The following is a 17588-nucleotide window of genomic DNA, read 5'->3' on the forward strand; positions in this document are numbered from 1 at the left end:
CACAGCAGTCATCTATTTTAAGCACTGAATTATGTAAGAGGTTTTTTTTTTTTCTGCAATGTACTCTAACATGAAATGCTTGAAATGCCACAAAACTGATTGTAACATAAAAGAAAATCTACTTCAGTTGTTTTATTTTAACTAGAATTGAGTAAATGTCTAAAAAAAATCTGCCTGTCTTTAAAAATATATCATATGTGATTAATATGGTAAAAAAAATCCAGGAGAATCTGGTCGTTAAAAAAAGGTTTGTAAGCTCAATCATCCAGGTAGATAACAACAAAAAAGGTTAAATCATGTCATCTGGACCAGTTTATTTAAGTGAGAAACGTTTCATACCACATCCAGAGGACTTCCTCAGTCTACAGCCAGCCAACCAGATCTATAAGTAGCCTTCACTGCTGTGTTTCAAGCCAACCTTGAGGTTCCCATAGGTAGCAGTGAAGGCTACCTATGGGACAAATCTATATGGCAGGCCACTGACTGATGAAGTCCTCTGGATGGGGGATAAAACGTTTCTCACTTAAAGAAACTGGTCCAGATGACACGATTTAACCTTTTATGTTGTGGTCTTAAACAGTTTTTTAACATTTTTTTCTTAATAGGCATTTTAAAACTGAGTTATAATCCAGAAAACGCCATATTTCCAAATCACTGATCTTGTTTTTATCTCCTGCTAGAAAAGTGTAATAAATGTTCCAACAAAGTTAAGTCAGGTCCTCTGGACAGTTTCTTTTTGTTGAAACGTTTCATCAGTCCGAGGAGCCACAACAAACTCAGTCTTATAAATAACTGGGATGTTAATTATTTATAGTCAACTATATAGAAAAATCTATATTTATATCTAATTTTATAGATATATTTTTTTTTTAAGTTTAAAGTTTTTAGTTTAAATTTTACCATTGATAACTGCTTTACGATCTTTTATAACTCTTCCTTTATTTCTGTACAATTATTTTCATGTTTTGTCTAATTGCTGTCAAGAAAAAAGAACACACAACAAAGAAAGTCAAAAGACAGATTTCACTGACTGCGTCATCATTTTCTCTATTTTAGTTCTAATAACGTCAATATAACGAACAGCATCTAAACTCCGGCAGTAAGTCTCTGTCACTGTGATGGACTCAGACTAAACTTTGCAGAAGAGCTGCTGCTGCTTTTAGCCATCTGTGAGGTGACGAGCTGACAAGCTGGCAGTCGGCGGCAGGTAGGAAGAGCTATCACTGTCAAATCTCACAGCAGAAGCTCTGAGACCTGATCCTGCCCGAGACGGCTCGCAGGAAGGCAGCAGGGAGCTCCTAATGATTAAATACAAGCTGAGCTCTAGAAAATGAGTTCTCGTGGCTCAATGAGACTACCTGGATAAATAAAGAGTAAATGAAATAAAAAATAAAAAATGAATCCTAAAAATAAATGAATAACAAAGGAAACAACTGGGACACTGGAGAGTGTCAAAATCAATATTTCAGATTGAGAAAGATCTCAGTGAAACATCTTCAACTACAAAATGAATGTCCAATACATCCTTTTGATGTTCCATGTCCTGGATGGCTGAGAATCTACAATAACTAGAGAAATTGAATTTCCTGCAAAAATGCAGTGTGAATGCTTATTGCAGAAGAACTTGCTGAAAAACAGCTGGAATTAGCTAAAAAATGCTGAAATGGAGATGAAATGGAAGAACAAGCCTTAGCAGAAGAAAGCAGAAAAAAATATATTTGCTGAATTGGGTTTAAATAAGCAGAAATGAGCACAAAAAATAGCAAAAGGCTGAAATTAGCAAGAATTTGCTGAAAAGTATCTGAAAAGGCAGAAGGTAGCTTTAACTATCAGAATCAAGTAGAAGGTGCTGAAATGAGCTAAAAAAATGTGGAGTTAGCTGAAAAGGCTAAATTTAGCATAAAACAGCTGAATAATAGCTGAAATAGCAGAAAAAGCTGAAACTGGTAGAAAAAAGCTGAAAGCATAACAAACTGAAATTAGCATAAAGAAGTTAATTAGGTTGAAAGTAACTTGAATCTATCTGAAAACGTCTGAAATTGGCTAAAAAGTGCTAAAAAATGTAGATGAAAAGGTAGAACAAGTATAAATTAGCAGAAGAAAGCAGAAAGAACATGTATGCCCAATTAGACTGAAAGAAGCAGAAATGAGCACAAAACAGAGGAAATTACCTGAAAAAGGCAAAAAATATCACCAAAAAAAAAACAGCTGAACAGTAGCTAAAATAGCAGAAAGAAGCTTAAATTACCAGAAGGAAGTGAATTGGGATGAAAAAAGTTTAAATGAGTGCAAAAAAAAGTGGAATTAGCTGAAATAGCTCAAATTAGCATAAAAACAGCTAAATAGTAGCTGAAATAGCTGCGAAAGCTGAAACATGCAGAAATAAACTTGCAGGAGCACAAGCTGAAATTAGCTGAAAAAAGTTTTTAAAAAGTACAAAAATATTGTAGTTAGCAGAAAGAATCTGAAAGGAGCACAAACCAGCTGAAAAAACAGCTGAAATTGGCTGAAAGTAGCTGAAAAAAGTTTATATTTGCACAAGAAAGTTGAAAGAAGCTGAACTAGAACAAAATGTGAAAGGAGCAGTAAAAGGCTGTAAACAGATCTAAAGATATGAAGGAGGTAAAATGAACTCAATTTATTTTGTGAGAAAAAAATGGCAGAAAAAGCTAAATATTTAAAAAGCTAAAGTTGCACCAATACCAAAAGTCACAGCGCACGTCTCCTGAACAAGCTGAATGTTTTGATATATGATTAGTTGATATAGCACAAAAACTGTGAAACGAGAAAGATACCGGAAAATGTACGGAAGAAAAATGGATCACAGTAGAGTGAATGTTTCATAAGCATTCGCACAATAATGAAGATATGCAGGTGTTTTGTTATGTTTGTTGGTATCGTGGGTGAAACGTTGATGGAGTTCATGTCCAAATTGCCATTGAAAGCTAAGAAGGTGCGGTAAGGCTTTAAATTTAAAAAAATCTAATTCTGAACTTGTGATGTGCTAATTAATCACAGAGTCATCTGAGACACATAAATGGCACTTAGTGCAACTCACTGAGCTTTTAAGGCACCTCAGACATGCACAACGCTGAAGCACATTATCATCCCATTTATTAGTATTTCCCAGGGACGAGGAGGGTTTGCACCGTGAGTAGGTTAAAATAAATGAATGGAAAGAAACAAACACCTTTTTTTCCACAGAGATTGACTCAGATATCTCCTTATCAGTCTGGGAGGTGTGCAGAGAGTAAAAAACACAAATTAGTCTCAGCTACCGGTGAACACAAGTGAGAGTGTCAGCATGATTTGATATTGGAAATCTATTCAGGGCAGCTCGATGGCATTATTTTTAGAGTGGGTATGGAAAGAGATCGCAACAGCGAAGTCAGATAAGACGTCTTTGAGTAAGAAATCTATGAAACTAAAGGAAAATATCTGACTTTCATAGCTGCAGTGAAGAAGTTTTATGCATCATGGACTGTGGGGAATGGATAATTTCCCTTTTATTAAAAAAAAAAAAAAAAAAAAAAAACAGAATTACATTTACAGCCAGCTGTTAGGGAGTCTCAAGCTCGGAGTCTATGCTTCTAAGACACACTTTTATGGTGCATCTTTGAGAAATAATTACAAAAAGAAAAACTGACACGACCGCTTCAAACACAACGCATCAACATGAAATGTGTAACCGCAGGTTTGTCCTGATCGTTGTCTGTGAAGGGGACATCTGCAAAATTGGAACAAATAAAAAGGAGACCAAGAACATTTCAGGTGGTGCCAAGCTGCAAAGTCCTCAATAAATAATTCAAAGGTGAAAAATGGAGCTCATTTGGAGGATGCTCATCAAAAATCTCGTCTTTACACATTGTGAAGGCAACATTTGTGTTTGCAGGTCAATTCCTCTGCACGTCAGATGGCTATGTCCTCTTTCTAGGACGCATTATTGCTCTCACCTTTCTTACATAAGCCTGAATGTTTTAACTCAGTCTGAACCCATTCATAAAGAGGGGAGAGAAGGACAGCTCGACCCCCCCCCCCCCCATCCCCCAATATATGCACACACAAAGGCAGGACATGTCTGAATCATGCCCAGTATGAAGTAAAATATGTGGGACAGATGAATTAAAATCATTATTCACTGGTAGTGACGTCACAGCGCATACTCACATCCTGGAAGAGGCAGATGTCTTGGTTCTGGTTGTGGTCCAGCTCCTGCTGCTTCCTCCAGTGTTCGTGTTTGGACGACTGGAGACACATGGTGATCAGCTCCGTGCAGGCCAACATCTTGCTGCTGTCGCTCGGCTTTTGTGGTTTTAATTATTAATATTATTGCTAATATTATTATTGCAGAAACGGTTGTCGGGTTTTGCTCCTCCTGGAGATGCTGTCCTTGTGAAGGAGGACTGTGGAGGATGAGGAGGAGGAGGAGGAGGAGGCTTGTCCTGTGTGATCCAGGCAGGAGGAGATGAACTCTGCTGCTGCACGTCAAGAGGCAGAAAATAAATGAATAAATGGATGAAAACTCCTCCTTCACACGACACCGGTGATCAGAGCCAAGCAGAGCGCCATCTGCTGGTGGCTGTCAGACTGACAGGATGGAGGTGAAAATAGAGAGCAACCCCCACTGTCAATATGTATTATAAAAAAATAAGTTACTGAACTAATACTGTGCAATAAAACGAGCTTATGTGGTCTGACTGAGGTGAAGCTTTGTCAAACTTATAGGTACAAACTATAAGAAATTGAGTAATTTATGTGATAAATGTAACTCTTGTCTGAACAATAAAGGTTGTTATGAAGCTGAAACTTTTATTCTTTTTGTTGTTGAGGAAAAGAAAATTTTAAGAAACGTCCTCAAAACCTTTATGATATTACAAGCGTAAAACATGATCGAAAGGGAATTATTTCAAAATAAAATTGGAAATAAGGTAAAATTATGTTCTAAAAGTTACAAAAAAATTGAAGAAATGATTAAAGTTCATTTGATATGACGAGCATGTTATTCCTCTCTGGTGACAAGTGAATTTGATGATGGGTAAGCCTCAGATATTACAACTTATTTTTGCTTGTTTGTCTGTTTGTTTTACAGCAGATGTACAGAAAACCTATTTATGTTTAAGCAAACTTTATTTTTCCCTAAAACCAAGAAAATATACTGGTAATAAAAATAGCTATTATCATTTTTATTATTATTACTATTATTGTTGTTGTTTTTATTGTTAAGGAGGAATTAAAGGACTTTAAATGAACCTTATCACTATAATTGAACCTCCCACAGAAACGCAAACAACTCCCTTCATGCCCCCACTCCCCCCACCAGGTTGGGCTCCACACGTCACGAGGGGTGGGGGGCAACGATTGCATAATTCTCACCAACATCAGACAATTAAGAGCTGACACCTCCTGACCTTCTGTCTGTCTGCTGTTCTGAAGTTCGTCCTCAGTGCAGGTCAACAGGTGAGCCTCCCTGTCATTATTATCACATTTTCTAACATTACTCTGACTTTTAAAGAAGCTGAAAGGTTATTGAAACTAGATTTATTCATTTATTCTTTGTATTTTCACTCAGTTTCAGCTTGAGGTCAATTTTATGCTTTGTGCTTGAAGTCTTCCCAGTAATTGAGTACATTTTATGCACTCATCCTAACAAAATCATGTCAAAATAAAAATAATTGTAACGTTTAAGTTGAGCTTAAGAGACTGAGCCTCAAAAAAGAAAACGCCCAACCTCAAGAGAAGCCACGTATCTTTAGAATTGCTTTACATGGCTAACCACAACAGATAGTGAAAAATAAGCCTTTTTTAAAACCTCACTAACACAAAGATGCTGATCAGCAAAATAAACCATCAGTGACTGTTTATTTATGGATGTGTCGTGAAATTGCAGAATAATGTGTTGGCCATGTTTTTTGGGGGTTTTTTGTCCGCTCACAATATTTTAACAATAAATGGGAAAATAAGAGTCAGTGCTCTGAAGACTATTTGGTGGTTGTTGCAGTAATCAGGTGGTTGTTGCAGTAATCAGCTGGTGATGTCTGTCAGGACGACTCTTAAGCTCCTGCAGAGTAAAGATAAGCTGCAGGCATATGACACGCCCTCGAATACAGATGCTATGTTCACTGACGCTAAACTGAACCATGTGTACTAAATGGACTGTACTTATATAGCGCCTTTCAGGTACTCAAGCACTACTGCCAGGTTGATGGGAATTTGTCTATGGCGCCTCCTTTTCAACTCATTTGGAATTTGGGACTGTAGTTGAAGTATTTGAGCTTTTGAGATGGTAATCAGCTGCTCCTGGTTGTTAAAAAACACCTTGTTGCCATGGTTATGCATCATAACAAATGCCCAAACATAAAAAGGTTTCAGTAAAAATTCTTCCAGCTGTAGAGCATCTAATACTAGAGGAAGTAATCATTCAAAAAAAGTGATTTACATCCAGAAAAAAGAGCAAATAAAGTTTTCAAAAGCAGTAACTCAGAATTACTGTAACAAAACTACTCCAGCATGCAGCCACCCCGAGTGGCGCAATTATGGAACAAAGTGGGTATAGGTGGGTAAGTGGGTGGTTAAGTGGGTATAATAAAATTCTCAAGCTTTTCTAGTGGGTATACTCCATATACCCGCGTATCACGTAGACTGCACCACTGCTCCCATTGGAGGATGACTGCTCAAACCACTCGGCCACAGCGGCCCCACTTGTACTAACAAGTTTAGTCATAACCGTCTTCACAGGATGATGTTTTAGTTTGTTTTTTGTCAGTAAGGATAAATTTATACCCCCTTAAAAAACAATTCCATGTCCCCTGTTTTTAAACTCAGGATAAGAACAGCTTCATCATGGCTGCCTTCCTCCATCACTGCCCTTTTCTGAGGTCAGTCCCAAAGCCAGCTTTAAGAAGAACAGGAGCTGCCCTGCTGTCTATGGCTGACCAATGTCCCATCATCGCTCGTCAGATCAGCGTGAGCGGCACAGCCTGCCTGGAGGCGCAGCTCACCTCTTCACCCACCAAAACCCAAAGTCCCCACCGTCCCACGGTGGACCAGAAGAGGCTGTTTGCTCAAACTGCCACCCAGGTGGCTGTGTCTTCATCGAAGGGCTGCCCTTTCGTCACCTCGCAGATTGGGATGATCCAGGCTAGCCCTGAAGTACAGGAGGACGTCCACGATGGTACAAAAATGGAGTCACCAGCTCCCAACTGTATTTTCAATCATCACAAAGGCACAAGTATTATTTATATGTAGCAGTAGTTTCCACTCACCGAGCAGTTTCTTACCTTTTCCCAGGTTTGATGACAACTCTGTTAAAAGGCTTCAAAGATTCTGTGTTTCCAACATCAGAGCAAGCCAGCGGTGCCACCCACCTCCTCAAGGACAACATGGGTAAAGTTTGCTATCATAACAAAGAGACCATATTGCTTATATAATATAAACCTATACACCTGATGCTTTGGAGTTCTGTAACTAAATTTAATCTCAATGCGATTTTTACTGCAGTTGGCCCCAGTTATGACTACGATCGCTTCTTCATTGAGAAGATTGCTGAGAAAAAGAAGGATCACACATACAGAGTCTTCAAGACGGTGAACAGGAGCGCCACGGCCTTCCCATTCGCTGAGGATTACTCCATTACTGGGAGAGAGGGCTCCCAGGTGTCAGTGTGGTGCAGCAACGACTATCTGGGAATGAGCCGCCACCCGAGAGTCCTCAGTGCCATCAGGCAATGCTCAAACATGTTTATACATTTTGAATGTCAGTTAAGCTCTTTGGCTGTTTTAGATCTAAAATCTGCAAATAATGCTTTTAGACAGACAAGATAAAGATCTTTTAGTGAAGAGGTCTTGTATGAAAAGATCACCAGGGATGAACTGGACAACAAAGGGGCTTTACAAGATACTGCAAACTGGCTCTAGAATGGTTCAAAATGATATTTGGGCTGCTGTTTCATTGCTTGTCGTGTAGTCCATCCGTTATCTTTACCCGCTCCTTCTTTTCCGTGTTGCGAGGGTCACTGGTGCCCATTCTCTGGTGCCCATATCCAGCCATCACTGTGCAAAAGGCGGGGTACACCCTGGACAGATCACAAGTTCATCACAGTTGTATAATTGCTAAACTTGAAAAAAAAAAAATTGTACTCCACATAAAAATAAACCTTAGTTTAAACAATAGTTTGAAATTTCCTGCAGAAGCATCAGAAAGAAGATCTTTACAGTTTGAAGTCAGCACATGCTCATAAATGATCTCCCTGGCAAAAACCTTTTGTATTGCACAAGGCAAAGCTCTTTAACGCCAGTTTTTAGTTTACAGTACAGGAAAGGCCAGCTCAGATTTGAACTTCCCAAACTTTCAAGTCTGTGCTCATGAGACCTTAACTGAAAGTTGCCATGTTTAGCAAATGAGTGCAAATCTGAGAATCCTATGACTTTTTAATTTTGTGAAACGTTAGCAAGATAGCATTGTGCGAACAAACACTTAGCATCGTGCCTGCTAAACATCAACATAATGCTGAAAGGACGTTTGCATAGTACAGTACAATAACTTTTAGCTGCAGTGATTCGTTGGTGTTTCAGGGAAGCTGTAGGTACATTACATTCTACTGACCTTATTGCAGTTTCAGTTTGTGTCACGGATTGTCGTTAAATGAAGCCACATGCTAGGGCAAGCTCAGGATCAAAAGCAAGTCTATGATAACTGAAGCGAAGCAAAAAGGAAACGAGGGAGTCTATATACAGAGAGGTACAGTAAATGAACGACGAGCAGGATGATTAAGAAACCATCAAGTGGGGGGTGCGATAGCAAAGAACTGTGTGACAATCGCAAAACAATGCAACTAAGACAGCTCTACCCTAACCCACAGTAAAACAAAAGGTTGTTTTTTTTTCCAATATGGAAACCAAGACCAAAACTATGGCAGTTAAATCCCTATATTTATAGAAATTGCAGAAACGTTTGCTTGAAGCTTTTCTTTGTATAGATGATCTGTGTCAAACGTGTTTTCTTGTTGTCTGTAGCGATGCCCTGGAGAAGCACGGTGCAGGAGCAGGTGGCACCAGGAACATCTCTGGTACCAGTAACTATCACGTGTCTCTGGAGAAGGAGCTCGCTCAGCTGCACCAGAAAGACGCAGCTTTAGTGTTCTCCTCCTGCTTTGTGGCAAATGACTCAACCCTCTTCACTCTGGCTAAAATGCTTCCTGGTAATTACTGAATGAAATAACAAACATGAGTCATATTGGTAACTCAGGTGATGGCAATCCTTGAACGGTATTAGAAACAGCATTATTAGATGTTCTGCACCTGCTTTTGATTGTGCCTAGCCAAATAATAAATCATAAAGGGAAAAACAAAAATAAAAAATGTATTTTATCTTAAGCCTGATAGACAGAAGTCATGTCCATGGTTCATTAAATGTTCTCTCTGTATTACAGGCTGTGAGATCTACTCTGATGCAGGGAACCATGCGTCGATGATTCAGGGGATCAGAAATGGTGGAGCCAAACGCTTCATTTTCCGCCACAACGACAGTCGACACTTGGAGGAACTGCTGCAACATTCAGACCCAAAGACACCTAAAATAGTGGCGTTTGAGACTGTGCACTCAATGGACGGTGAGAGGGTTTTTTTTTTCTATTGAAATAAAATTAATTCTAAATTATGCAAACGTGGCAGAGCCGAAAATGTTCAACTGTTCAATCAACACATAAAGGTGATGCAGAAAGATTTAGAATGCTCAAAATTACATTCATTGAACACATTATTATTATTAAATGTTAGTTCCTTCTTGATTATGGCCTTTGCGATCTCTAAGCATCCTATGGCGCCTCAGCTATAGTCTTTTCTACAATAGTTTGACTATCAGGGCTTGATTAAAACAGTTTATTTCAAGATTTCAGCGATGAATGTGCCCGCTATTTGAATTCTGGGAACCACTGATCAGACTTAGTCTTTTATTCAGCAAATTTGATAGCTGTAACTATTTAAAATGTATTCTTTAAAACAGATTGTTTTTCTTTTTTCCCTTGGAGAGTCTCAAGCAAAGCTTGTTGTTTCTGAAAATACTCTAGTTTGGTGTTTAGTCTAAAAAAAATAGCTTTTTTGCAATGTAGAAAATTTTTTGAAGAAAAAAAATCAGAAACATATGCACAACTTTAAATGATGTCAGACACACTATCAGTTAATGTATGGATATTTATGGAATTATATATATATATATATATATATATAAATATATATTATTACTAAATTATTTCTGATATAGAAAACAGTTTTGACCAATATAAAATGATTAATTTTAACCCGTAAATGTTATTTTATTAATAGTTACTGCGACAGCAGTCATCATTTTCAAAACATTAGCATTCTGAGCCGACAATATTATAATCTGCAATGATTCTTTTTATTATTAACCGTTGTTGACATGAGTGAGTAGTTTCCTCATCTCAAGTGTATATTTATCTGATATTAGTTTACTCCTAGCACAGTACGAGTCATCTTAACTGAATTATTATTGCAGCTAAGACACAAAAGTCATTTAGTTTCACTATGACAATCTTTTTTAAGTGTAGAACATGTATGGGTTTTAGTACAGAACAGATCAGCAGTGACATTTTCACCTTTAATGTCCTGAATGTGCTGAATGTAGATCATCTTGTTCTTCTCTGGGGGGTTGCAGGAGGTATATGTCCTTTAGAAGAGCTGTGCGATGTGGCTCATCGTTACGGAGCCCTGACGTTTGTTGATGAAGTTCATGCTGTGGGTCTGTATGGAGCCCACGGAGCCGGAGTGGGTGAAAGAGACAACATCATGCACAAGATTGATATTGTTTCTGGGACCTTGGGTGAGTTTGTTTAAAAGCAGATCCTGTTGTTTTGTTACAACATTTTAGAAGTCATTCAACTTGTCAAAAACTTAAGTGCATCTTTAATACTTTAATATTTAAAATTTGACTTTTACCTCTTGGCTCACCTTTCAAGTGAAGTCACTTGGGTACAAACTCAGTCAAGAAGCCAAAATAGCAGCAATAATCCTTTAAACTTACAATTTGCTAAACAGGAAAGAGCTATCATCAGAGGAGAGGTCTTATCAGCTGGGTGTCGGGTCTCCTCCCTCTCTGGCCTCACTGATAAAACTCTCGTGCACTTCAGTGCTGTGTGTGACTTAAAGACAACTGCAAGATAATAATCCCAGAGAATGAATCCAAAATTACAACTACATTTTGAGAAGAAAAAAAAAACAAAAAACTCAAGAACAGAGAGAGGTTTAAGTTTTGAAATAAGGTTTATATTAGATTAAATAGTTAAACATATATGTATATATAGGCTATAAAATTAGGAGTTTTTTTAAGTTAATACAAAGTAGTATTTCAGGGTTGTTGTTATTTTTGTATGAAAAAGAATGAAATTTCTTTTAAAATAATGTGCTACACAGTTGATGTTGCACTGGACATCTTCTTCATAAACTCTCCAGTTTGTGTATGTCTCACATGATGGATAAGTAATATTATTATGAAAAAAAACAATCTCAAATGCATGAAAGTGTATTTTTCAGCTCGCAAGCTTCTCCATATTTAGATAAAGCTGTGTCAATGTGTTTTTTAGGAACAAATAAAGCCTAATTGTATGTTTAGAACATTTTTTTATGTAGCTTGTTAGGTTTTAAATGCTCTGTTGTGAACAACCCATTAATCAAGTCGTAGGGCTTAGTTTGGATTGAAACAATGATAAAAATGTTTCATTAAATTTCAAACTTTATGATTAAAGAAGTGTTTTAGGTTTTAGCTCCAAAAAATAAAAAGCAGTAATATTTAGCTTTGATTTAAGATTTTATTCCAGTATAATGATGTGACACTCATCATTCTCAACATACTCAATCAAACAACAAACAGGCAATGAGCACTATTACTATAAAACCTTAGATGTTTTACCTTACATGTTTAACTATTTTAGTAATGGTGCGGATAAAATATATTTTTTTATTGCATTATTACTTGAGTAAATGTGTCACTGATTGTGCCATCTTACCTCAGTTCAAATACATTTGTGCTGCAGGTAAGGCCTTCGGCTGTGTGGGGGGCTACATTGCCAGCAGCGCCGCCCTGGTGGACACAGTGCGTTCCTACGCAGCCGGCTTCATCTTCACCACAGCTCTGCCCCCGATGGTCCTGTCTGGGGCCCTGGAGTCTGTCCGGGTCCTGAAGAGTCCTGAAGGCCAGGTGCTGCGCAGAGCCCACCAGAGGAATGTCAAACACATGAGGCAGCTGCTGATGGACAGAGGCCTGCCTGTGGTCAACTGCCCCAGCCACATCATCCCCATACGGGTAGGAAAGTTACCACGTGCTCAAATTGTACAGTTTAGTTATCTTATTAGAGCTAAATGACAAAAAGCAAAATTTGCACCCAGATACCATTGCAGGCCATGGTGTTTACTTTAAAACTGACCAATAGTTTTGTTTCTTAAAGCTTAGAACAAATGTGGCCGAGTCTTGATCTGAAGTTCATTACAGAAACATAATCTGGTCTAAATTTTAGTTATTCCTTTTATTTATTTATTTTATCCTGGATTTAACAGAAAAGTCCCTTAAGATTAGCACGTCTTTTTTTAAGGCCTGGTCAAGATGGCCTATCGTTGCAAAGTTACCAGCTAAAAATCAAAATGCATAAACTAAACAAGTCAGAGCCAACATTAGAAAGTCCCACTTAAAAATAGCAGCTGCACTCAACAGCTACTGAAGACTTTATTAGACATTTTTGGCAATTTTAAAGTAGTTTAAAGTAGAGTGAATGGTGTCATCTGCATAAAAGTGTACTTTAGCTGTAAACACATTTATGTAATTGGTATTAATAATTCTAATTCTGGCCGTTAGGATCTTTACTTTTCTTGTCTGGTAAATATGTATAATTTTGCTTTTTGTCCATCTAATAAAGAAACTTATCTGGATAAAAAGCCTCAAACAAAAAATAAAACATTTGAGTACATATCAATCTTATTAGCTATTTTCTGGCTCCAATTTAGCTTTAAGTCATTATTTTTGACTAGTTTCTTTGAAGTTGGCCTGTTGCTACAATGTGATACTCACTTCTTTCTGTGACGTCTCACATTACACATTTAAATTTAAACACCATGAATTTGAAAATGTATCTAAATGTCCAAGATATCTATATATATTTTACCAAGAGGTATTTTCCCCCCGCAAATTACATCAGGTATCTATTCAAACAAACACAACCTGAACTTTCTTGTTCCATGTTCCAGGTTGGGAACGCTGAGCTGAACACCAAGGTGTGTGACATCCTGCTGGAGAGACACAACATCTACGTCCAGGCCATTAACTACCCCACGGTGCCTCGTGGTGAGGAGCTGCTGCGTCTGGCTCCTTCTCCCCATCACAACCCTGACATGATGGACTACTTTGTGGGTGAGTGTGGGAATCTTCTTACTGCGACAAGATCAGAGTGCTGCAAGTAAATGTTTGATAAAGTCAGGTTAACACTTAAAGTGATTTAAGTTTGAAATTCGTGATCATCTTTGTTGATCTCCTCATTTGTCAAATAACGAAACACAAAATACCAACACCTTTTATGAAACTTTGTAGTTATTCCCTGGAAGCAACACTGTAATACCATATTTTTCAGCCTATAAGGCAAACTTAAAATCCTTTAATTTTCTCAAAAATCGACAGTTAGCCTTATAATCCAGTGCACCTTATGTATTAATTCTGGTTGTGCTTACTGACCTCAAACCTATTTTATGTGGTTATTGTGAATGAGTTGAATAAAATTTGACTTATCTGACTGTTTTGTTTCGGTTAATGCGCCTTATAGTCCAAAAAATATGGTACTGGTTTGTGCAGCCCAGGTTTTTTTTTTTTTTTCATTTCCTTCATTCTGTTTTGTTCACAGGTAAATTAGTGGAGGTGTGGCAGGAGGTGGGTCTCCCACTCAACATCCCGGCCACGGCTTCCTGCACCTTCTGCGACCGCCCGCTGCACTTTGACCTCATGAGTGAGTGGGAGAAGTCCTACTTCGGGAACATGGAACCACAATACATCACTGTGTTAGCTTAATATCAAAGAACATGTCCGTGTTAGACAAACAGTAAAAACATGATCTTGAATGTATGATTCCTACTTCAGGGACAGGAATAATGACTTGCTGGCATTATATTTTAAAGACTATATTCCAGTAGCTAATTCTTTTTTTTTTTTCTGTACTTCATCATTCTTTTGTGTGTTTGCCTCCATAAATATGATTAAAGAAATGCCTCTAGCATTTTTAAAGCAAAAAACCTGCACATTCGACACTTTCTTGAAACTCTTACCAAGGTTTGATAGTTTGAGATAAAATAATTAGTGTTGATTTAGCTCATATAGTGTAAAACTTATAGATTTTGTATTTAGTTTTAATATATCATTTATGTGTACACTATAAACATTGACTAAATGTACTGTTAAGTATTCATATTCATCTTATCTGACAAGTTATATAAATATGAGGTTACTGGTTGCTAACAGTCATTGCTGTGCACAAAGACTGAACCAAAGAAGTGTGTTCTCAAGAACCACAATTTATTTTATAAAACTTTGGAAGATTTGAATCAGTTTGACTTTTCTTCTTGCGTGATTACACTTCATTGGCTTTGCTTGAGGTCATGTTTGTTGATTCTTTAATGCCAGATGCTAATTGATGTTGCAAGGGCTGGTTGCTTCTCGTTTGACTCTGGCCCTCAGTCTGCGCAGCTCTGTGTTTTCACTGTCCGCAGCGAGGCCGCATTCGATCATCGTCCACGCTTTGCTGAGCTGCTGCTCTCTGTAGTGCTGCTGCGCCCCTCGCAGAAAGCACTCAGCCAGGTGCAGCCTGCCCAGACCAGCCTCCACACACTGGACGGCCTGCGTCCTGTGGAGACTCAGGGCCTGGCTGAAGTCCTCCAGAGCTGCTCCCTCTCTGGAACAAAGCACGAGGCTGCGACCTCGCCGACACAGATCTTCTGCCCAGATTTTAGGGTCGTTTGAACATCTGGAGTCCCCGTGTCTCTGGATAACTCTGTCGAGGTCAGCTATGGCCTGCTCATGGAAGCCGAGCTGTGCAAAGCAGGCGGCCCGTTGGCGAAGATACTGCAGTTTGTGGTTTCCCACTGCTTTTACTGCCACGGTCAGGAGTGTGAGGGCCTGATCCCACTGACCACCTGTGGACAAACTGCTGGCTTCTTGTGCTGCTGCCTTTTACAGTGCAAAGTCAAAAAGGTAAAAGTAAAAATAATTGTTGAATTACATGTTCCCACTGCACTTAAATACAAAAATATTTCAAACATGAAACCTGCTCATCAAAATTTAAATGAAACTAATTTATTCTCAGCCAGCACCGGTAACTCTGACAATGGTTCAGTATTGCATTTGGGATCCTGGCACTTAAGCTTACCTGAGCAATGCATTTTCTCTGATCAGATGGGATTAGGGCCAGCAGAAAGTCCAAGCTGGATGAATCTTTTTCAAGCACTTTACTGAGCCTACGAGAGGCGCTGCAGTAGTTCTGCTGCCAGGCCTCCACCACTCCCAGTCTAGCCTGAGCTACTGCATCTCTTGGTTCTTGGCCAAATACTTGGCATAGATGGGTGCCCGCAGCCTTAAATTCACCTACATGGACCAGAACAGAAGGAGTTAGGATCACTGTTATTAGGAAGAACTGGATGCAATAGTTCTATCAACTCCACACAGCCTTAATCAACACCTATCTACAGACCAAGATACGTTTTGGCACTCTTCCACAAAAATCACAAAAACAATTGATTTTACCAGTCACACTCAAGTTTTATCTTATTAGTCTCAAAAACTTCTCCCAGAAACACTGGGGCTTGTCGACATGCATTGGTGATTTTTGTGTGTGTGTGTGTGGGGGGGGGGGGGTGTCAGTAGTGGAACCGTCCTTGATCTATGTCAATGGAGGCTATTATTACTCAAAATGTGACAAATGGTGCAATCAGAAAGTGATTCAACTGGACTATGAAGTTTAGCTTGAATGGTTTTGGATGGTTTCATTGCCTCTTTTTCAACCTTCCGCACTATTCATTAGTTAAACCTGGAACGCCATTTCCTCTTGCACCCATGGGAGTTTGTCCCATGACGTTACACTTTTCAAAAGTTTCAGCAGCTGTGGTGGAGCTGCTTGGAGATGATCTTGTAGATTTTGGCTTTAACATTTATAATTTTCTTTCAGAGCTGCTCAGAGACCTGTCACCTTTACTTCCTCTGCTCCATGTTGAGTGTGGTGCACTCAACAATACTAAACTACCCAATAGCATGCTTGTCCCCTTTAAGTAGGATTAATAAGCTGATTAAAAACCTTGAGGGCACTTGTGATTAAGGTCAAACACTAAATTTGAAACATAACAATATAGCAAATTACCGGTAATAGTTTCCTTTAGGATACCAGCAAATCTGTCCATACTGTTTAAGCACATCTTTGTGAAATTGTATCTTTTCACACATTTGTTTATCTCATACTAAAGGTATGCTGATATGCATTACACTATTGATTTTAATTAGTGGTGCACCAATTGCAGTTTTCTGGCCGATCACATATCTCTAAAAAACCTGACCTGTCGATTCTGATTTTGTTTTATAAGCGACACTGTCAGGTGTTTTAAGGTCACAATGCACCTTCAATTTTCCAATATTATTTTATTGAAAAACATACCCTTGAACAATATCCTAGAACCAATACAAACTTGTTTTAACTGGCCATGAGGTAGTGCTCTGAAATATAAATGAAGTTCAGACGATCAATGTTAAAACGTCAAAACAATCGATAAAATCGGTTTCTCATGTAAGTATCGGCCGATCGCCAATCTCCCCAAATTAAAGAAATCTGAGCTGATAAATCGGTGCACCCCTACTTTTAATGGACTCCCTTTTCACAAGAAACGGAGCATTGTTTCAATGAGTTGTAAATGCACCAACGAATGTATTAGAGTGTTTAAAAGCATCAAGGATTAAAAAAATAAATAAATAGCACGGCAAAGTTTGAAAAAGATGCCCAACCTTCAGCTAAGAGTATGTCCACATATAGAAGATGCCACCGTGGGTCTCTGCTGTCGGTCATCAACAAAGCTCCACCGATTATAAAAGCGTCTCTGAGCTGCTGTTTGTGGCAGGGAACCAAACTCGGGATCACAGCATCTGACAGGTTTGTGCGACAGAAATGATGGAGCCAGTCACAGATCAGCTTCTGCGCCCTGTCCTTGAGCGACAGGATCTCTTTGATGACAGGGTCAGTGTTTATCTGAAGTGCGGTGAGGATATCCTGAATGCACTCCTGAACGGGAGGAAGAGGAAAGTAAAGGTGTGTATTCTTTACAGGGCATACAGAATTTTGTGCGTGCGTAAATATTGGTGAGCTTCAGCAGTTGACAAATATTTGCAGTCACCTCTGACAACTATTTTTCTACTCAACTGCAATTTTTCTCAAATGCTGTCAGGTGTAGCTTAAATTTAGAAGGAATCTAAATGTGTTTTATTAAATCAGAGTAATGGAGACTAAAATGAAAAAAAAAAACTTTTTAAAGGGAAATCTGGTTTTTCACTAATTAAAGACTGTA

At 38.5% G+C, this 17588-nt stretch overlaps 2 protein-coding genes across 2 annotated transcripts in view; one reads left to right on the forward strand and one right to left on the reverse strand.

Annotated features, from left to right (window-relative positions):
• LOC119417058 (N-terminal EF-hand calcium-binding protein 1) overlaps nucleotides 1-4298 on the reverse strand; it is a 23059-nt gene extending 18761 nt beyond the window's left edge. Inside the window, exon 1 of the mRNA XM_037684263.1 lies at nucleotides 4168-4298. Within this exon, the coding sequence (XP_037540191.1) occupies nucleotides 4168-4284 (117 nt within the window). The 5' untranslated portion in view covers nucleotides 4285-4298. The remainder of the gene's footprint in view (nucleotides 1-4167) is intronic.
• A 1086-nt stretch (nucleotides 4299-5384) lies between these two features.
• Nucleotides 5385-14282, forward strand: alas2 (aminolevulinate, delta-, synthase 2). The gene is made up of 10 exons (XM_037684264.1): nucleotides 5385-5457; nucleotides 6823-7171; nucleotides 7288-7383; nucleotides 7498-7720; nucleotides 9012-9196; nucleotides 9428-9607; nucleotides 10672-10836; nucleotides 12047-12315; nucleotides 13251-13413; nucleotides 13898-14282. The coding sequence occupies exons 2-10, from the start codon at nucleotides 6841-6843 to the stop codon at nucleotides 14059-14061; spliced, it is 1776 nt and encodes a 591-aa protein (XP_037540192.1). The 5' UTR covers nucleotides 5385-5457; nucleotides 6823-6840; the 3' UTR covers nucleotides 14062-14282.
• The last annotated feature ends 3306 nt before the right edge of the window (nucleotides 14283-17588 follow it).

Source organism: Nematolebias whitei, chromosome 11 (assembly GCF_014905685.2).
Source record: "Nematolebias whitei isolate Nwh7 chromosome 11, NemWhi1, whole genome shotgun sequence".
NCBI lineage: Eukaryota > Metazoa > Chordata > Actinopteri > Cyprinodontiformes > Rivulidae > Nematolebias > Nematolebias whitei.